The sequence below is a fragment of the Microcaecilia unicolor genome, chromosome 3, assembly GCF_901765095.1.
Source record: "Microcaecilia unicolor chromosome 3, aMicUni1.1, whole genome shotgun sequence".
Lineage (NCBI taxonomy): Eukaryota > Metazoa > Chordata > Amphibia > Gymnophiona > Siphonopidae > Microcaecilia > Microcaecilia unicolor.
In genome coordinates this window covers 203,109,674-203,128,984 of record NC_044033.1, presented here as the reverse complement: position 1 = coordinate 203,128,984, position 19,311 = coordinate 203,109,674, and the positions used below count along the sequence as shown (strand labels likewise).

Below are 19,311 nucleotides of genomic sequence, written 5' to 3'. Positions count from 1 at the left end.
AATCAGGGCTCAGAGTGAGATTAGAGGTCTAAGATGGGCAGGAATGGAGACCAAGCTTCTCTTATTTGCAGATGACATTTTACTCACCCTGAAAGATCCGGCAACTTCCTTCCCAAAAATTAAGGAGGTGGCCCAGAGTTATGGGGCGGTATCGGGGTTTAAGATCAAATATGATAAGTTGGAGGCTTTGGGGGTCCTGGTCCCTGGAGAAGTAATAGAACAATTACAGCAACAATTTTCATTCAGATGGGCCACCAAATATATTCGCTATTTAGGAAATAATATTCCATGGAGCGTAGATGAACTATTTAAATATAACTTCCCTGATAGGGTACGTGACCTCTTTGAAGAGCTGGAGAGATGGGAGGGATTGACCCTTTCATGGATGGGGAGAATTAGCGCTGTAAAAATGATAATTCTCCCCAAACTTTTGTACTTATTTATGGCGATCCCAATAGACATGCCAGAGGGATTTCTGAGAAATTTACAGAGAAAAGTATTTGCATTCATATGGAAAAAGAGACCCCCCCCGAGGGTACGTAGCGAAATGCTGTATCAATCAAAGGAGAGAGGGGGGATGGGGGTCCCATCCTTCCAGACCTACTATCAAGCTGCTGATCTAAAAATCTTAGCATCCTGGCTACAAAAATCAGATAAGATAGGAATTAAATTAGATCAATGGTGGCTAGAGCCAGTTCCACTTCAGGCAGTGCCCTGGCTCCCGAGTACTAAACTAAGAGAGATAATAAAAGAAAGTCCACCACTGCTTCACTGGCCCCTGTTGATATGGTACAAGGTGTGGGAAAAACTTTTCCCCGAGAGGACGTACTTTAAACATATGTTCCTCAGGTTTGCTCCCCAGTTTGGACCGGGCTTGATAGATGAAGCCTATTTAGAATGGGAAAAATTAGGCCTCTACGAGTTAGGCCAGATGTATGAACAAGACAATATGGTCTCTTACTCAGTCTTATGCCAGGAACATGGGCTCTCCCCTTTACAGGCTTTCCAATACTACCAGGTTCAGGACTTTATTAGGCGGAGAGCGGAAGAAGAACTTATCTGAAACTCTCATGGAACAAAATACGCACGGGGGGGGGGGGGGGGGGGGAGGTAGAGGTGCGATAACACGTTTGTATAAGGCCCTCCTGGCATCTGATAACCCAATAGAATATTACACTTCTAAATGGGAAAATGCAATGGAAGCGACATATGGGGTCACTAGGTGGTCACAGTCTCTCAGGTCACTGTTGCGAGTATCCATATTGAGTGCATTGGTTGAAAATGGTTATAAGATCTTATATTGCTGGTATTATACTCCTAGCAGACTAGTAAAAATGTATAAATCAGGATCTGATCTGTGTTGGCGACAGTGTGGCCTAAGGTGACATGTTTCACATATGGTGGACTTGTACACACGCACATCAGCTTTGGTCAAAAATAGTGGACTTATTGTGTGAGATAACAGGGGTGGTTTATCTCCTAAGCATAGACTGTTGCTTATTGCATTTTAAACCGAGGGGAGTTCAAAAATCTGTTCACCATTTTGCCACCTATTTATGTCGCATGCAAATTGCTCATTGCGACAGCCTGGAAAAAGCCACGTCTGCCTGGGACCCAATCGATTCTGGAGAAATTGGACAGGATCCAGCTGATGTCAAAGCTCTCAGAAAAGAACAAATTGCACAATATTATAAACTATGGGAAGTATATGACAAATGGAAGGGAGCCAACCATGCAACAGTTTCTTAGCAGCTCCAGACAAACCTTGGGGAGGGGGGAGTTTGGATAGGGAATAAGGGGGCAAATATGTGATATGTGTTCTGTATATATAAGCAAATAGAAATAACATGATGTAAATTGGTTTTCGCCGATAATGGAAACTAATGGCGGCCATCTCAAACCCGGCCAAATCCAAGGCATTTGGTCATGGGAGGAGCCAGCATTTGTAGTGCACTGGTTCCCCTCGCATGCCAGGACACCAACCTGGCACCCTAGAGGGCACTGCAATGGACTTCACAAATTAATCCCAGGTGCATAGCTCCCTTACCTTGGGTGCCGAGCCCCATAAACCCCCCCAAAACAGTACCATAGCCCTTAAAGGGTAACGGGGGGCACCTAGATGTGGGTACAGTGGGTTTTGGGTGGGTTTTGGAGGGCTCCCATTTACCACCACAAGTGTAACAGGTAGGGGGGGGATGGGCCTGGGTCCACCTGCCTGAAATGCACTGCAGTACCCACTAAAAACTGCTCCAGGGACCTGCATAGTGCTGTGATGGAGCTGGGTATGACATTTGAGGCTGGCATAGAGGCTAGCAAAATAATGAGTTTTAATATTTTTTTGGGGTGAGAGGGGTTTGGTGACCACTGGGGGAGTAAGGGGAGGTGATCCCCGATTCCCTCCAGTGGTCATCTGGTCAGTTCGGGTACCTTTTCAAGGCTTGGTCGTGAACAAAAAGGGACCAAGTGAAGTCGGCCAAATGCTCATCAGGGCCAGCCTTCTTTTTTCCCATTATCGGCCGAAAACAGCCATCTCTTAACCACGCCCCCATCCCACCTTCGGTACACTGCTGACACGCCCCCTTGAACTTTGGCCAGCTCTGCGACAGAAAGCAGTTGAAGCCGGCCAAAATCAGCTTTTGATTATACCTATTTGGCCGGCCTTAGGAGAAGGCTGGCCATCTCCCAATTTGTGTCAGAAGATGGCCGCCCTTCTCCTTCAAAAATAAGCAGGATAGTCCCTTAGAGCCCCGTTCAAATCTCACCACCACCACAGATACAAAATAAGATTTATATAAATATAAATAAAGCAGTTAATCATCTTGATAAATTGACTTTTTTTTTTTTTTATTTAGTTCAGGAGCCTTTTCTAGCCTTGATAAAAGTCTGTATCTTTTTCAATAAAGGTTTTGTTTTTATTTACAATGTTATTTAGCCCTTACATTTGATTGTTAGATTTATATTTTTAAATATAGATTGTTGCCCATAGGCATATCCCAATAGGCTAGACTATAACAAAACAAAAACAGTACAGAGAAAAAAACACATTTAAAGAAAAATGTTCTAGTCCAAGTAGGGATTCATAAATGTGAAGCAGGGAGGAATGAATAGATATAATCAAAGAAAGATTATGCATAGATAGCCAGCAAGTCTAAGGGCCCTTTTACTAAGCTGCGGTAAAAAACGTAGCCCTTGGTACACCCTTACATGGTTTTCCCGCCATATACTAAGGTCATTTTTACCGCACTCATAAAAATGGGCATGCACTAATGTTAACGTTAGCCATTAAAGAAAAAAATAAAAATTTATTAAAAATTACCACATGAACACTTACGCCACCCATTTTGTAGGTGGTAAGGGTTCACGCGCTAGCATATGGTAATACAGCCTCACTGATTAGTGCACAATACCCACTTTCTGCTCCTTAACACCCCCTCTGAAAAACATATATAGTACACACATATTTGGCAGTTTCCACAGAACGACTGAGCGCATCCCACAGTACGCTATTTTAAGTTGCATTAAGCTTAAGGAATTAAGGGGAGCCCTTTTACTAAAGGGTTGCCGTGTGGCAAACCGGAACTACCTCCCATAGTTCCACCCCCAGCATGCACCATTTCCGGCACAAGCAGAAATACTGAGAAAACAATATATTTCTGCAGGGGGTTAACCTGGTGGTAACTGGGCAGCCGCTGCCCGGTTAATGCGGGATCCCTTGCGAGGTCTCCCCATCCCCCAAAGAAATGGCCGTGTGTCAACTGCAAACTTACTGCACGGACATTTCATTTTTGGCTCTTTTCACCCTTAGTAAAAAGGGCCCCTAAGGAAGCTGGAGAATTACTTAACTGTTTAGAAAATAAGTTACTTAAGGCTGATTTATTTATTTATTGCATCCCACATTTTCCCATCTATTTGCAGGCTCAATGTGGCTTACATAGTTTTGTTAACATTGTCGTTCCAGGATATCCAGATACAGTTAGTAATGTGCAGAGATTAAGTAAAGGAAGAAAGAAGGGAGTAATTAGGGTAGGTATAGAAGGTGGGCTTTCATACCTGAGTGAGTTGGTGATGTGGATTAGTGAGGTTATAGGTTCTCATTGGAGGCCTTATTGAAGAAGTATATCTCAGAGATTTGCGAAAAATAGTTGCTTCGTCGATTGTTTTCAGGTCTGTAGGTAATGCATTCCATAATTGCGTGCTCATGTAAGAGAAGGTAGTGGCATGCATCAGCTTGTATTTTAGTCCTTTACAGCTGGGGAAGTGCAGGTTGAGAAATTTGCAGGATGATCTTGTGGCGTTTCTGGGATATAGGTCCACGAGGTTTAGCATGTAGCTTGGGGCATCTGCGTGAATGATTTTGTGTACAATCGTGCAGATCTTGAACGCAATGCGTTCCTTAAGTGGGAGCCAGTGTAGTTTTTTCTCTTAGGGGTTTTGCACTTCATATTTAGTTTTTCCAAATATGAGTCTGGTGGCAGTATTCTGGGATGTTTGGAGTTTTTTGATAGCCTGCTCTTTGCAGCCAGCGTACAGTGCATTGCAGTAGTCCAGGTGACTTATTACCATTAACTGTACCAGGGTACGGAAGATGTATCTCGGGAAGAAAGGTTTTACTCTTTTGAGTTTCCACATGGAGTATCTTTTTCGTCGTGTTCTTCACGTGGGTATCAAGAGTGAAGTTTCGATCAATGGTAACTCCAAGAATTTTCAAGTTTTGTGAGACAGGAAGAGAACAGTATGGTGTGATTATGGTGGAGAAGTTTTTTGTGTTATGTTGTGAGGTGAGTACAAGACATTGTGTTTTTTCTGCGTTAAGGTTCAGTTGGAATGCATCTGCCCAGGTGTGCATTATTTAGAAGCTTTGGTTGATCTCGTTGGTGATTTCATTTAGGTCATGTTTGAACCGGATGTAAATTGAGACATCATCTGCGTATATATAGGGGTTGAGGTTTTGATTGGCTAGAGGTTTGGCTAAAGGTATCATCATTAGGTTGAATAAGGTTGGAGAGAGGGGGGAATCCTTGGGGGACTCCACATTCAGGTATCCATGGGGGTGATCTGTCCACGTTCGTTGTGACTTGGTATGATCTTGTGGTCAGGAATCCTTTAAACCATTTGAGAACTGTGCCTCCTACTCCAAAGTATTCTAGTATGTGTAATAGTATTCCATGATTAACCATGTCAAAGGCACTGGACATTTCAAATTGTAGGAGGAGTATGTTATTACCAGTTGCAATTGCTTGTTTGAATGAGTTCATTGCGGACACTAGAACAGTTTCAGTGCTGTGATTTGACCGAAATCCTGATTGAGACTCGTGCAGAATTTCTTTTATCCAGGCCTTCAGTGGCTTATCTGTTTTATTTGTAATTTGAATCTGTTATTTGTGTTGTCCTTTGTATGGTGATATTGTTTGGTTTTATATGATTTTATTAATGTTATATTTGTAAAAAACATTTAGAACATAGGATATAGAAATCTATAAATTGCGTAATAAATAAATAAAAAGGGCATCCTAAATGCATTGCCTACAAGTGTAATCATAAAACAGGATTAAATCCACAATAATAATTTTTCCCTTTGAAACCACATCACATGCCCACCCCCTTGAGGGTAATCCAGAACGTAATAACTTCTTTCGAAAGGAAGTTGGAAAATGGAACTGGTTTCCAGAAGATTAATTAACTTTTATATAAGATATGGCCTTTAGCGGAGCACTTTAGAACAAACTTTGCCCCCAATTTAGGTATGTCAGGTTGCATCCCTGTTGGTCAGCAAACAGGAAATTACTGGAGAGATTCTAACGAGGAATTTTACAAAGAGCCTTTCTAGCTGCCCACTGTTTAGTCATTTAAATCCGCAGACACACCCAACCAGTCTGGTTTTCAGGAGATAGGGAGAGGGAGAGAAACCTGCATGTACCACCACCTTCTTGGTATAAAAAATCTCTCTCATGCATATTCATTGTGGATATCCAGAAAACCTGACTGACTGGGTGTGCCCACGGCCTTAAATGACTAAACAGTGGACAGCTACAATGGCTCTTTCTACAACTGAAGCACTGACCTAACTTTAGGTTCTACTCCCAGATTCTACACAGGTTGTCCAAATTTGGACCCGGACCCCAGATCTGCACAGAAACTAATAAGCCATTGACATTAACTGGTGTTAATCAGCACTCTAGAGTTTACACACAGATCTGCCCTGTGCCACAGTCTATAAAGCATACACCTACATTTATAGCATGCTACTCAAGAGGGGACATGGCCATGGGAGGGTCAGGGGCATTTCCTATAGAACAGGGGTATTTTCATGCCCAACTGCCATTAGTTGTGAGCCAGCATTTACAACAGGTGTAACTGCAGCACCCAGGACCGGTTCACATTAATTGATTTGATTTGCTTATTTTTATTTTTTGTCTATTAGATTGTAAGCTCTTTGAGCAGGGACTGTCTTTCTTCTATGTTTGTGCAGCGCTGCGTATGCCTTGTAGCGCTATAGAAATGCTAAATAGTAGTAGTAGTAGTATTAGCAATTGCGGGGCCCTGTGCAGACTAGTTCAGTGGGGGCCCCTGTCCGAGCCCGCTCCTTCATCTCCCACTCCCCCACACCTGCATCCTCCACCATAAGCCATAATTTATCAGAGTTTAAAAGGAGGTTTAGAGCTCTCGGAACCCCACCTCACCCCATACTTTGATGTACATCCACCTTGTTTCAGTAGACAGAGGCAGAGATTTTCATATCCCATCAGCTGCTGAACCCAGAGCCTCCTCACTGCTGCATCCCACCCATGCGGAAGCAGGAAGTGACATCAAAAGGGGGCGGGACAGCAGCAAGGAGGCTCTGGGTTCAGCAGCTGATGGGATATGAAAATCTCTGCCGCTGCTGATGCTCTCTACTGATATGCGGATAACACATTAAGGTACAGAGCAGGGAGGTGTCCGATACAGGAGGACAGAAGTGTTAGAGATGCGGGGCCCCTAGGAGCGCAGGTCCCTGTGCCACCGCCCCTGTCTAAGACCGGCCCTGGCAGCACGCACCTAAATTAAGTGCAAAATCTAGTTAAACTATTATTCGGTAAAAAAAAAAGGTGCTCCGTGCACACTGCCCTCTGCAGAATACTGGTTTGGCACAGATCTTCCCAGTACCTAACTTTGGGCACCGTGAAAATAGGCTCCTAATATGTATGAAACCCAACCCTAGTCAGTCTTCAAAGAATGCAAATTAGACTCCTAAGCCAGGGCTTCCCTACCTGTCCTGGAGAACACAGTATAATGAATACACATCACTTTGTGGACCTTGTGCATATGCGCGATACCAGTTACCTTCTTTTTGGTTATCCCATGAACCTGAATACTGTTGCATCTCCAGGACGGGTTTGCAAAACGGTTGTGGTAAACCAGTGTGTTTCCCCAAGTCCAGTACTGGAGTACCCCTTTTCAGGATATCCACAATGAATACACATCACTTTGCATACCCTGCGGACCTTGTGCATGAGAGAGATACCAATTACCTTCATTTTGGTTATCCCATAAACCTGAATACTGTTGCATCTTACAGGACGGGTTTGCAAAATGTTGGGATAAACCAGTGTTTCCCAAGTCCAGTCAGGTTTTCAGGATATCCACAATGAATATGCATGAAAGATTTGTATATAATGGAAGCAGTGTATGCAAATCAAGTTCATGCACATTCATTGTGGATATCCTGAAAACCTGACTGGCAAAGGGTACTCCAGGAATGGACTTGATGAAACACTGGCCTACTTTATTTGGAGGGAACGGTGTATTAATCCTCAGATCCCTGTTCAGGCATGACACACAAATACATAAAATTGAGGGCAGGGAATATTTAAAAACCACACAGCTAAAGAACTAAAAACAGGACCAGGTTTGGGAACCACAGAGTTAAAAAATATATATGAACCCCATACAAGCATGCCATCAATACAAGTAAAGAATGAATACAACATAAACAGCTGAACTAAAGACCATCAGGAAGCCACAGTAAAAGGCATATGCAATTTATTCCAAGTAGTGTAAATATATACACACAGTAAAAAAAAAAAAAAGACAAACTAGAAATATTGAACAAAGCAGCAGCAGATCTAGCTAAACAACTGTCAACAGCTAATTAAGAGTCTCATTGTTTATGTAATGTCTGGACTGTTTCTCCCCTGTCTCCAGTCTATGTTACTTTACCACCCACTGAAGTTTGATAATCTCATCACTTTCCATCTTAGGTCAGATTTTGAAGAAAAATTATTCCATCTTCAAAACAAACAAGTTAACCATCTTATAAACACCCTTTTCCAATTTGTTAACAAGGGTCCCAGAAAACAACAAGGCAAGCGATCTGCAAAATCCAATGTGGAAAACAAATTAGCAGATCAATATAATATCCAAACCACTTTATTGAAAATACCGTATGTAAGACAAATGCCCGACACAGGCCGTGTTTCGCCCAACAATAGGGCTGCGTCAGGGGTTATAATAAACAACATAAATTATAAAACATAAGAGAATCATAAACAATATGTCTCTCTATAAAAATATGCATAAAACATCAATAAAGTGGTTTGGATATTATATTGATCTGCTAGTTTGTTTTCCAATTTGTTAACAAGTACAGAATAATTTTGCATAGGGCATCTAGGTTGGAAAGGGATATCAAGGCCCAAGCATGCAAAACAATTAGTACTTTATCGAACACTGGCCGAAGCACACAACTTTTTATTAAAATGTGTCTAGAAGGCAATTCTGTCACCGGGTGCTTGGTAGGAGACTATTCTACACCCGTAAAAAGATTAGAGATGTTATAGAACGCAGTGTTTTGGGTTACAGAAGCAGTAGTCTATCCACTGGAATGTAAATTTTTTGGTTAGTACCGATACCATGAAACAATCTTCTTACCATTCTCCTGCAGGACTGTTCACAAAGGAAATTTAAGTCATTATTTTAAGCTTGCATTTGGCGTACAGTCTTTATGGGGGGTGGGGGGATACCCAACTTCCACTAAAGGTACTTTGATAGAGACAGGGATGTATTGGTCAGATACCTTCACTATGTACGATTGATTCTAGAATGTTTGAATTGAGGTCTTTCCTATCACAATGGAATTATGTTTGCTTTTTTTTTTTTTTTTTTTTTGGGGGGGGGGGGGGGGGGGGGTTGTCATAATTTATTGATTTGATATTAATTACTTTGTAAACCACTGTGATCTGCTTAGGCAAGCAGGACAGTACATTTTAATAAACCATAAAAAGAACATAAAGCACCTACGTTCATCCATTGTGGATATCCTGAAACCCTGACTGGCTGGGGGATCCTTGAGGATAGGTTCGGGGAACCACTGCTGTAGCTTAATGATTTATCAATATAAATGAAGAGAAACAAGAGTGAAGAGAGGAAGAATCAGGTAAAGGGTATATAAAAAAAATAAAATTGTACAAAAAAACCCAACACTCCCCCGAATTCTATAAAGGACACTAATTGAGCGTGTAGAGGTTATTTACCTGTATACATGAATTAGTTAATTGGTGCTAATTATCAACAAGCCATAATTGACGCTAGAAGTCTGCTGGATTGTTTCCCAGTTACGGTGGTGCCACCTAATTTCCGCTAAGCTTCTTTGAATCCATTCCAGATTCCTTTGTGTTTATGCCACACGTTATTTAAATTGGTGCCTTAAAGTTATGCACGTGAATTTGGCAGCATGGTCAAATCGTGTATGCAATTTAATTGGTTAACAAGTCAATCAGCGCTAATTGGCTGGTAACGAGCAATTGAAATGCGCAGATCTCAAAAGGGGTGTGTCATGGGAGGGGCATGAGGTTCCTAAAAACAACACGCAGTTATAGAATATGCCCAATCCACGCAGGCACTAACACCAGGGTTTAGTTGACGTAAATGGTCACACTTAAAAATTTTAGCCAGGGGACACTACACATGTGCTATAAAGCGAAGGTTATTCTCCGAGGACAGCAGGCTGAGCGTTGGCCCAGAAATCGGCATTTTGCAAGCAAAATAAAAACAAGTTTGCCAGAGTCTTCTGGCTCGTGTGCAGCGCACACCGCGCATGCACGGACGACTTCCCACCCGTCGTGTGAGCGTGCCTCCTCAGTTTAATCAAAAAGCATAAAAACAAATAAACAACAACAACTCCAAAGGGGAGGTGGGCAGGTTTGTGAGAACAATCAGCCTGCTGTCCTCGGAGAATACCTACTACAGGTAAGTATCTTCGCTTTCTCAGAGGACAAGCAGGCTGCTTGTTCTCACATGTGGGGTATCCCTAGCAACCAAGCTCACTCAAAACAATGAACATTGGTCAACTGGGCCTCGCAACGGCGAGGACATAACTTGAGATTGACCTAAAACCATAAAGAACTAATTGGGAGTGCAGCCTGGAACAGAACAAAAATGGGTCTAAGTGGGTGGAGTTGGATTCTAAACCCCAAACAGATTCTGCTGCAGCACCGACTGCCCAAACCGACTGTCGCGTCGGGTATCCTGCTGAAGGCAGTAGTGAAATGTGAATGTGTGGACTGATGACCACATTGCAGCCTTGCAAATCTCTTCAATGGAAGCTGACTTTAAGTGAGCCACTGACGCAGCCATGGTTCTAACATTATGAGCCATGACATGGCCCTCTACAGTCAACCCACCTTGGGCATAAGTGAAGGAAATGCAATCTGCTAGCCAATTGTTGATTGTGCGTTTTCCCGATGGTGACTCCCCTCCTGTTGGGATCGAAAGAAACAAACAACAAACAACTGGCGATTGTCTGAAGGGCTTTGTCCGCTCCACGTAAAGGCCAATGCTCTCTTGCAGTCCAAGGTATGCAAACTGCTTTCACAGGACGGGTATGAGGACGGGGAAAGAATGTTGGCAAGACGAATACTGGTTCAGATGGACTCCGACACCACCTTTGGCAGGAACTTAGGATGCATGCGGAGGACTACTCCGTTATGATGAACTTGACATAAGGTGCATGCACTACCAGGGCCTGAAGCTCACTGACTCTACAAGCTGAAGTAACAGCCACCAAAAAATGACCTTCCAGGTCAAGTACTTCAGATGGCAGGAATTCAGTGGCTCAAGAGCTGTGAGAACGACATTGAGATCCATGACACTGGTGGAGGTTTGACAGGGGGCTTTGATAAAAGCAAACCTCTCATTAAGTGAACAACTAAAGACTGTCCAGAGATAGGCTTACCCTCTACACGCCCATGATCACTACTGCACTGAGGTGAACACTTACGGAGTTGGTCTTGAGACCAGACTCTGACAAGTGTAGAATGTATTCAAACAGGGTCTGTGTAGGACAAGAAAGAGGATCTAGGGTCTTGTTGTCGCACCCGGCAAACCTCCTCCATTGGAAAGAGTAACACCTCTTCGTAGAATCTTTCCTGGAAGCAAGCAATACTCGAGAGACACCCTCTGAAAGACTCAAAGAGGCGAATTCTAAGCTCTCAACATCCAGGCCGTAAGAGCCAGAGACTGGAGGTTGGGATGCAGAAGCGACCCCTCGTTCTGGGTGATGAGGGTTGGAAACACTCCAATCTCCACGGTTCCTCGGAAGACAACTCCAGAAGAGGGAAACAAATTTGACGCGGCCAGAAGGGATCAATCAGAATCATGGTTCTGCAGTCTGTTTGAGTTTCAGCAAAGTCTTCCCTACTAGAGGTATGGAGGATACTCATACAGGATGCCTGTTCCCCAATGCAGGAGAAAAGGCATCTGACACTAGTCTGTCGTGGGCCTGAAGCCTGGAGCCTGGAACAGAACCGAGGGACCTTGTGATTGACCTGAGTGGAAAAAAGATCCACCGAGGGGGTGCCCCACGCTCGGAAGATCTTGCGGGCGACATTCATGTCCAGTGACCACTCGTGAGGTTGCATAATCCTACTCAACCTGTCGGCCAGACTGTGGTTTACGCCTGCCAGATAAGTGCCCAAAGCCACATCTGGATGGCTTCTTGACACAGAGGGCGAGATCCGGTGCCCCCCTGCTTGTTGGTGTAATACATCGCAACCTGATTGTCTGTCTGAATCAATATGATTTGGTTGGACAGCCGGTCTCTGAAAGCCTTTAGAGCATTCCAGATCGCTCGCAATTCCAGGAGATTGATCTGAAGATCTTTTTCCTGAAAGGACCAGGCTCCTAGAGTGTGAAGCCCTTCTACATGAGCTCCCCACCCTAGGAGAGATGCATCCGTCGTCAGCACTTTTCGTGGCTGAGGAATTTGGAATGGACGTCCCAAGGTCAAATTGGATTGAATCGTCCACCACTGCAGAGAATTCCGAAGTCTGTGGACAGTTGGATTACATCCTCTAGACTCCCCACAACTACCACTGGGAAGCTAGAGTCCATTGAGCTGATCTCATGTGTAGGCTTGCCATAGAAGGCACGTGAAACGTGGAAGCCATGTGCCCCAGAAGTCTCAACATCTGCCGAGCCGTGATCTGTTGAGACGCTCGAACTATGGACACCAGGGACAGGAGGTTGTCTGCCCTTGTCTCGGGAAGATAAGATCGAGCTGTCTTTTTGTTCAACAGAGCCCCAATGAATTCCAACTTTTGAACTGGGGAGAGATGGGACCTGGAGTAATTGATTACGAACCCCAGTAGTTCTAACACCTGAACAGTCATTCGCATGGACTGTAGAGCGCCTGCCTCCGAGGTGCTCTTCACCAGCCAATCGTCGAGATAAGGGAACACATGCACTCCCAGTCTGCGTAGTGACGCTGCGACTACCACTAGGCACTTTGTGAACACTCTGGGTGGCAGACGCCAGACCAAAGAGCAGTACACAGTACTGAAAGTGCTGAGCTCCCAGCCAAAATCGAAGGTACTTCCTGTGAGTTGGGAGTATAGAGATGTGTGTGTGTATAAGCATCCTTTAAGTCCAGAGAGCACAGCCAATCATTTTCTTGAATCATGGGAAGAAGGGTGCTCAGGGAAACCATCCTGAACTTTTCTCGGATTAGAAATTTGTTCAGGGCCCTTAGGTCTAGGATGGGACACATCCCCATTTTTCGTTTGCACAAGGAAGTACCTGGAATAGAATCCCAATCCTTCTTCCACAGGGGAAAGAAGGGCTGGGAATCTATTCCTGGTGGAACGGGTTCAACCGCATTGGCCTTTAGAAGGGCGGAGAGTTCCTCTGCAAGTACCTGCTTGTGCTGGTAGCTGTAAGAATGAGCTCCCGGTGGGCAATTTGGAGGTTTAGATTTCAGATTGAGGGTGTATCCCAACCGGACAATTTGAAGAACCCACCGGTCGGAGGTTATAAGAGGCCACCTTTGGTGAAAAAATATCAACCTCCCTCCAATCGGTAAGTCACTTTTATTAAGGCTATGCTTAACTGGAACCAGTCAAAAGCTCATCCCTTGCTTTTGCTGGGGAGCAGTATGGGCCTTAGACGCACGCTGTTGACGAGAACGAGAATGCTGGGGCTGAGCCTGGGCAGGCTGCCAAGAAGCAGGAGTGTACCTACGCCTAGGATAGGAATAGGGAGCACTCCTCTTCCCCCCAAAATACCTCCTAGATGAGGAGGCAGTTGCAGAAGGCGCCCGGTGGGAGAGAGAATCCATAGCATCATTATGCTTCTTGATCTGATCAACAAGTTCCTCTACTTTTTCACCAAAAAGGTTGTACCCCAGCAAGGAACATCCGCCATTCGCTGCTGGACCGAATGATCCAGGTCCGAGACACACAACCATGAGAGAGTCTGCACATCACTATACCCTGAGCAGCAATCCTGGATGTTACATCAAAAGTGTCAAACATACCCCTGGCCAGGAACTTTCAACACGCCTTCTGCTACCTGACCACCTGGCGAAAAGGCTCAGCCAGCTTCGTAGGGAGTGCACCAACCAGGCTCGACAGTTGCTGTATTGAGTCCTGCAAGTATACGCTCATGAAGAGCTGGTAAGACTGAATTTTGGCAGAGAGCATAGCAGCCTGATATGTCTTCCTCCCAAAAGAATCCAGTTCTCTGCCTGGGGGCACCGAAGCAAAGTCTCTAATACTCCTGGCTCTCTTGAGGGCGGAATCTACCACCATGGAATAGTGGGGTAACTGGGACCTCATCAATCCAGGTTCACCGTGGATCCGATACAGGGATTCAGCTTTCTTCGGGATCACAGGGCCAGAGGGGCCGACCAGTTTTGCATAAGGACTTCCTTTAGTACCTTATGCAGAGGAACTGTCACAACCTCTTTAGGTGGCGAAGAATAATCCAGGACCTCGAGCAGCTCAGCCCTGGGCTCATCCTCAACCTCCACAGGGAAGGGAATAGCCGTAGCCATTTCCCAGACAAAAAAGGAAAAAGATAGAGATAGTCTCCTCTCTGGTGGAGGGGAAGGATCAGAGGGAATCCCATCAGAAGAAAAGTACCTGGGATCTTTCTCTGACTCCTACGAGCGCTCCTGCTCAGTATCGGAATAAAGCCTGTGTTAAGGTGTTTCAACACTGAACCTGCCTTGATGCAAGGAACTATGTCCTCTATGGCGATGTCGAGAGGCTGATGCCCAGTTCGACTGCGGCAAAGCTCCCTCCAAAGGACATCAAAGGGGAGTAGACCTGGGTGGCAGCCAACGCCGATGCTGCAAGCAGCACCACGGTCGGGGACCTCACCGCAGGTGAAGAGCCAGACACCGCTGTAGCAGACGGTACAGAAGGCGGAAAGCACCCCCGACACCAAAGCTGACAGCGCAGCAATCCTTCCAGAAGTTCTGGAAACAAAGGCCGGATGCGCTCGTTGAAGCCGCCATTGGACAAGGCTGCGGGGGTCCAATGGAACAGGCAGTGTCAGAATCTGTGGAGGCTCGGGAGCAGGCACCAGGCTGCTAGGAGATCGACACATCGGCACCTCCTGTATCGAGGGGAAGCGATACTCTTGGCGCCGACAATTCTCAGGTGCCGACTCTCTCAACGCCCCGGAGCTCCCGGTACCGTGCATCGAAGGAGAACGATGGCAGTGCTTCTTCACCTTCGTTCGACGCCAGACATTGAGACTCCTCGGTACTGAAGAGGAGGACGTGGAATCCTCACGTCTCCTCGGGGCCGGGTCCAACGAAGGTCGGTCCCGGGGGGCCTGCATAATAGGAGGCCTTGAGGCAGGTGGAGACCCACTCGACGCCTCACTGCTCCCAGCGCAAGTTGGTCTCTCAGCAGCCATTACCTCTTTTCCCGACGTCGATGCTCCTTTCGATGTCAACACCGATGACTTTGGTACCAATGTCGATGTTGAAGGTCCGGACCGAGCCCCAAAAAGCTTCTCTCGTTGGGCTTCAAGACATTTGGGTCTGTTTCTTCATACGAAGATAGACTACAAGCGGCTGGGCTATGGCTGGGCCCAAGGCATTGGATACACCAGGCGTGGGTATCGGTATCTGAGATGGTCCGGTTGCACAGAGTACAACATTTGAAGCCGCTGGGTGTCTTCGATGACATGGAAGGAAAATGGCTTCGGCAAAAATAAAAGATGCAATTGTGCCTGTTAAAGAAAAGGGGCACACAAAAAAAAAAAAAAAATATATATAAATATATATATATATATATATATATATATATATATATATATATAAGGAAATAACTCAGCCGCATCGAAAAAAAACAAAGGAAACTTTTTAAAAGGGCCAAAACTAAAAATACACTACGGGAGCTCTTTTTTTTTTAAATAATAATAAGATAAATAAAGAAAAAAAAATAGGAGAAAATAGCGATTACTCACGAAGACTCTTCCCTGGGCCTGAGAGGAGCGCAGAAAAAAAAAACCTTACCGAACCTCAACGCGGAGAAAAGAAAACTGAGCAGGAACGCTAACGCGATGGGCGGGAAGTTATCCACGCATGCGCAGTGAACGCTGCACACGCACCAGAAAACTCTGGCAAAACTGTTTTTGTTTTCCTTGCAAAATGCGATTCCTAAGCCGACGCGGACGTCGACCCACATGTGAGAACAAGCAGCCTGCTTGTGCTCAGAGAAACCTCGCTTAACTTTAAGCGAGATTTATAAAATAGTGCTAAGTGCGGTTTTCTTTTCCTGCGCCAATTTTTTTCACATCATATATAGAACTCAACCCTTCGTGCTTAATTTAAACGGCGTACAACTTCAAGGGGTGTGGATGTGGGAGAGGCATGGGCAGGTCAGGGGAGTGCCAAGCAATTAGACGTTTAAGTTACAGAATACTGCGCGTTATGCGCTTAACTGCCAGTATTTGGGAACGAACATTTACACCGGCCAAGTGCTCATACGGACTCAAAGCTAGTATTCTGTAACGGCAACTACACGCGATACTGCAGTTATAGAACTGGTGCTTAAGTTAAGCCTACTATGTTGGTCTGCCCTTTGTGTGCAACTAATATACCGATATATGGTCTTAATTCAAGTTCGGCCTCCTCCCTCCCTTGCAACCAAGGCCCCAATCAATCTGTCTTGAGTAAGTTTGAATTCTGCCACTGTTTTGGCTTCCTCCAATGCCATGGAACAATTCATCCCATGTATCAACGACCTTCTCAGTTTTTTCCCTCACACATTCCATGCATTCGAGACTCCTCTGTCCCTCCCTCCCCCACACGCGATGAAGCATTGCTGAAACGCATAGTGGAAATCACTTACCCTCAGCTTCATCTTCGTGCGACCTAAAACACTGCTGTGAACGTGAGATATGTGTGTAAAGACCAGCATCCTCCTGAAAGCCACACATGATCTCATTTCCCGAGGTGACCATGCCCTTTCGAGTCATCCTGTTTGGATCCTCAAAGGGAGGATAGAAGGACGACCCTTGAGAGTTAGCGTCAACAGGCACCCCCATTGACAAGTCTGCCCGCCTCCGTGGAGATGTGCCCGACTCCTTGACAATGACCACTGAAATCTCGTCTCCGGCTGTGGTGGGGAAATCCTCTTCGTCTGGCTCTAGGGTGACCAGCACATGCGTGCCTTCTCCATCGTCGTCATCCTCTCCCTCCTCCACCTGTTGCTGCCGTTGCTGCTCTTGCTGCTCTTCGGGTAAGGGAGGAGAGGATACTCCCTCCATCGCTTGCAGGTTGCAAGACGTTTCGAATCCCCACACCACCCTCACAGTTTTAGGGCATTACGGTCTTCACAGACAGGTAGCTTTGGAAACCTGGAAAAGAAAATGGGGCAATGAGAAGAAAGGACAGTAAAATCTACCCTTAGGCTTAGCAAATGATCAATCTATTTTTACACAATTAGACCCTATTCTTAGGCCAAATGCATGTAAATACAGCTCAGTTACGCATCAGGATGACTATCATAAATGCTAGATATGGTTTATGGTCAAAGACAGTACATGAAATACTGCAGGCAAAACAGATGAGTTGGAAAAAAATTTCATAAGCTCTATGCACACCTCCAACTTGGAAATGAGGAAACTGATTGGAGAAGAACCCAAACAAACATCAACTGCTTTGGAAAGACCAAAGTCTAAAACAGACATCTAATGGCTTCCCAACAAGACACTGAGTTGGAAAGAATAAAACACAATGGTACAATTCTTCCGCTTTTGAACAGCGGAATATAAGAACCGCACAGCATAGCAAGCATTCATTCATTTTGCAATACAAAAAGCACTCATTAAAAAAAAAGTGTTAATGTATTTGTACTTTTCTATTGAGTAAGAGAAAATTAGGTTCTTACCTTGGTAATTTTTCTTTCCTTTAGTCACAGCAGATGAATCCATTAACTGATGGGTTATGTCCGCCTACCAGCAGGTGGAGATAGAGAACATTGAAACACCATAGTGCTCTATGGACAGCTAGCTCCATCTACCTTCAGTATTCAAAACTTCCAAAGCAGAGTGTATCCTCAAAGTAGAATAACATGAACTTTCTTCACAGCGAACGAATGTCCCAGAACAGGAGCAATAATCACACAAAGGAGGAACAATCTCAACCTCCTGTAACAGAACAGAAGTCCTGAAGGCTGTTTTCCAACTTCTCCCAATGAGGGAACATGTCTGCAGGAAACAACTGAACAAATAACCAGACAGGGAGGGATCATGGATTCATCTGCTGTGACTAAAGGAAAGAAAATTACCAAGGTAAGAACCTAATTGTCCCTTCCTTGTCATCAGCAGCAGATGAATCCATTAACTGATGGGATGTACAAAAGCACTCCCTAGTTAGGGCAGGAATCTGTGTCTCGTCTGTGGTCGTGACCCCTCTCAGGCTTACCTTATTTCTGGCGGTCAGCTTCTAAGCTGGCTTTTGTCTGTTCTTCCTGAGTTAGCTTTGTCTCTGTCTCTGTGTGCTGGCTGCTTCCAGCATGGCTCTGATTTCTCCACTGTACTGCACCTGTGTATGTTGAGCCACTCTGTGCTTCAGTATGCTTTCTGCCTGCTTCTTTTTGCTCCTCGCCCTCTGGTGGCCAGAACCGGTGGCTGCCATAGACTGTCTTGCTGTCCCTACCCGTTCCAGGCTTCAGCCCGGTCCAGTCCGGATCTTCCAGGCTGCCAGACTTTTTCTTGTTTGTGCATGAACAGCACCCGCAGTTGCCTGGAGATTGCAGCTGAGCCTCAGGTGCTGATGGGCTTTATTAATCACCTAGAAACTTCTGTGTTGGCCTTTGCATCGTCTAAGGTCCCTGGTTTGTTGGGGTGCACTGTGCACTTCTGCCTAGTCCAGTTCTACTCTGAGTTTCTTGCTTGATTCTAGTTAGCTTGTGTGTAGCTAGTTTTGGTTCTATTGCTTATTTCCTAGTCTTGCCGCTGGTCTGTATTCCTGGCTTGGGTTTCTTTCTTAGTGGCAGCTTGGCAGCTTTCAGTATTGCTCTGCTCCCTGCCTGTATTTCTCAGCTACTGGAGCTTCAGCCCTAGTCCTGTTCTCTGCCTGTATTTCTCAGCTACTGGAGCTTCAGCCCTAGCCCTGTTCTCTGCCTGAATTACTCAGCTACTGGTGCTTCAGCCCTAGCCCTGTTCTCTGCCTGTATTTCTCAGCTACTGGAGCTCCAGCCATAGCCCTGCTCCCTGCCTGTATTTCTAGCCACTGGAGCATCAGCCCTAGTCCTGTTCTCTGCCTGTATTTCTCAGCTACTGGAGCTCCAGCCTTACCGGCAGGGAGCAGGGTTATTTCTAGCTACTGGAGCTTCAGCCCTAGTCCTGTTCTCTGCCTGTATTTCTCAGCTACTGGAGCTCCAGCCATAGCCCTGCACCCCTGTCTGCCTTGCTTTTGTCTAGGTGCCTGCGGGCACTTCTGAATCCTGATTCCTGGTGTTCCTGCCTGCTAGTTCCAGTACCAGTTTTCCTCCAAGTCCTGCCGGCTGCCTGCACCCGGGGGGCTCAACCCCCGGG

At 45.4% G+C, this 19,311-nt stretch overlaps 1 protein-coding gene across 1 annotated transcript in view; it reads right to left on the bottom strand.

The window, feature by feature from the left end:
- Positions 1–19,311, bottom strand: part of LOC115466126 — a 74,754-nt gene that overhangs the window by 44,321 nt on the left and 11,122 nt on the right. Inside the window, exon 2 of the mRNA XM_030197174.1 lies at positions 16,620–17,127. Within this exon, the coding sequence (XP_030053034.1) occupies positions 16,620–17,037 (418 nt within the window). The 5' untranslated portion in view covers positions 17,038–17,127. The remainder of the gene's footprint in view (positions 1–16,619; positions 17,128–19,311) is intronic.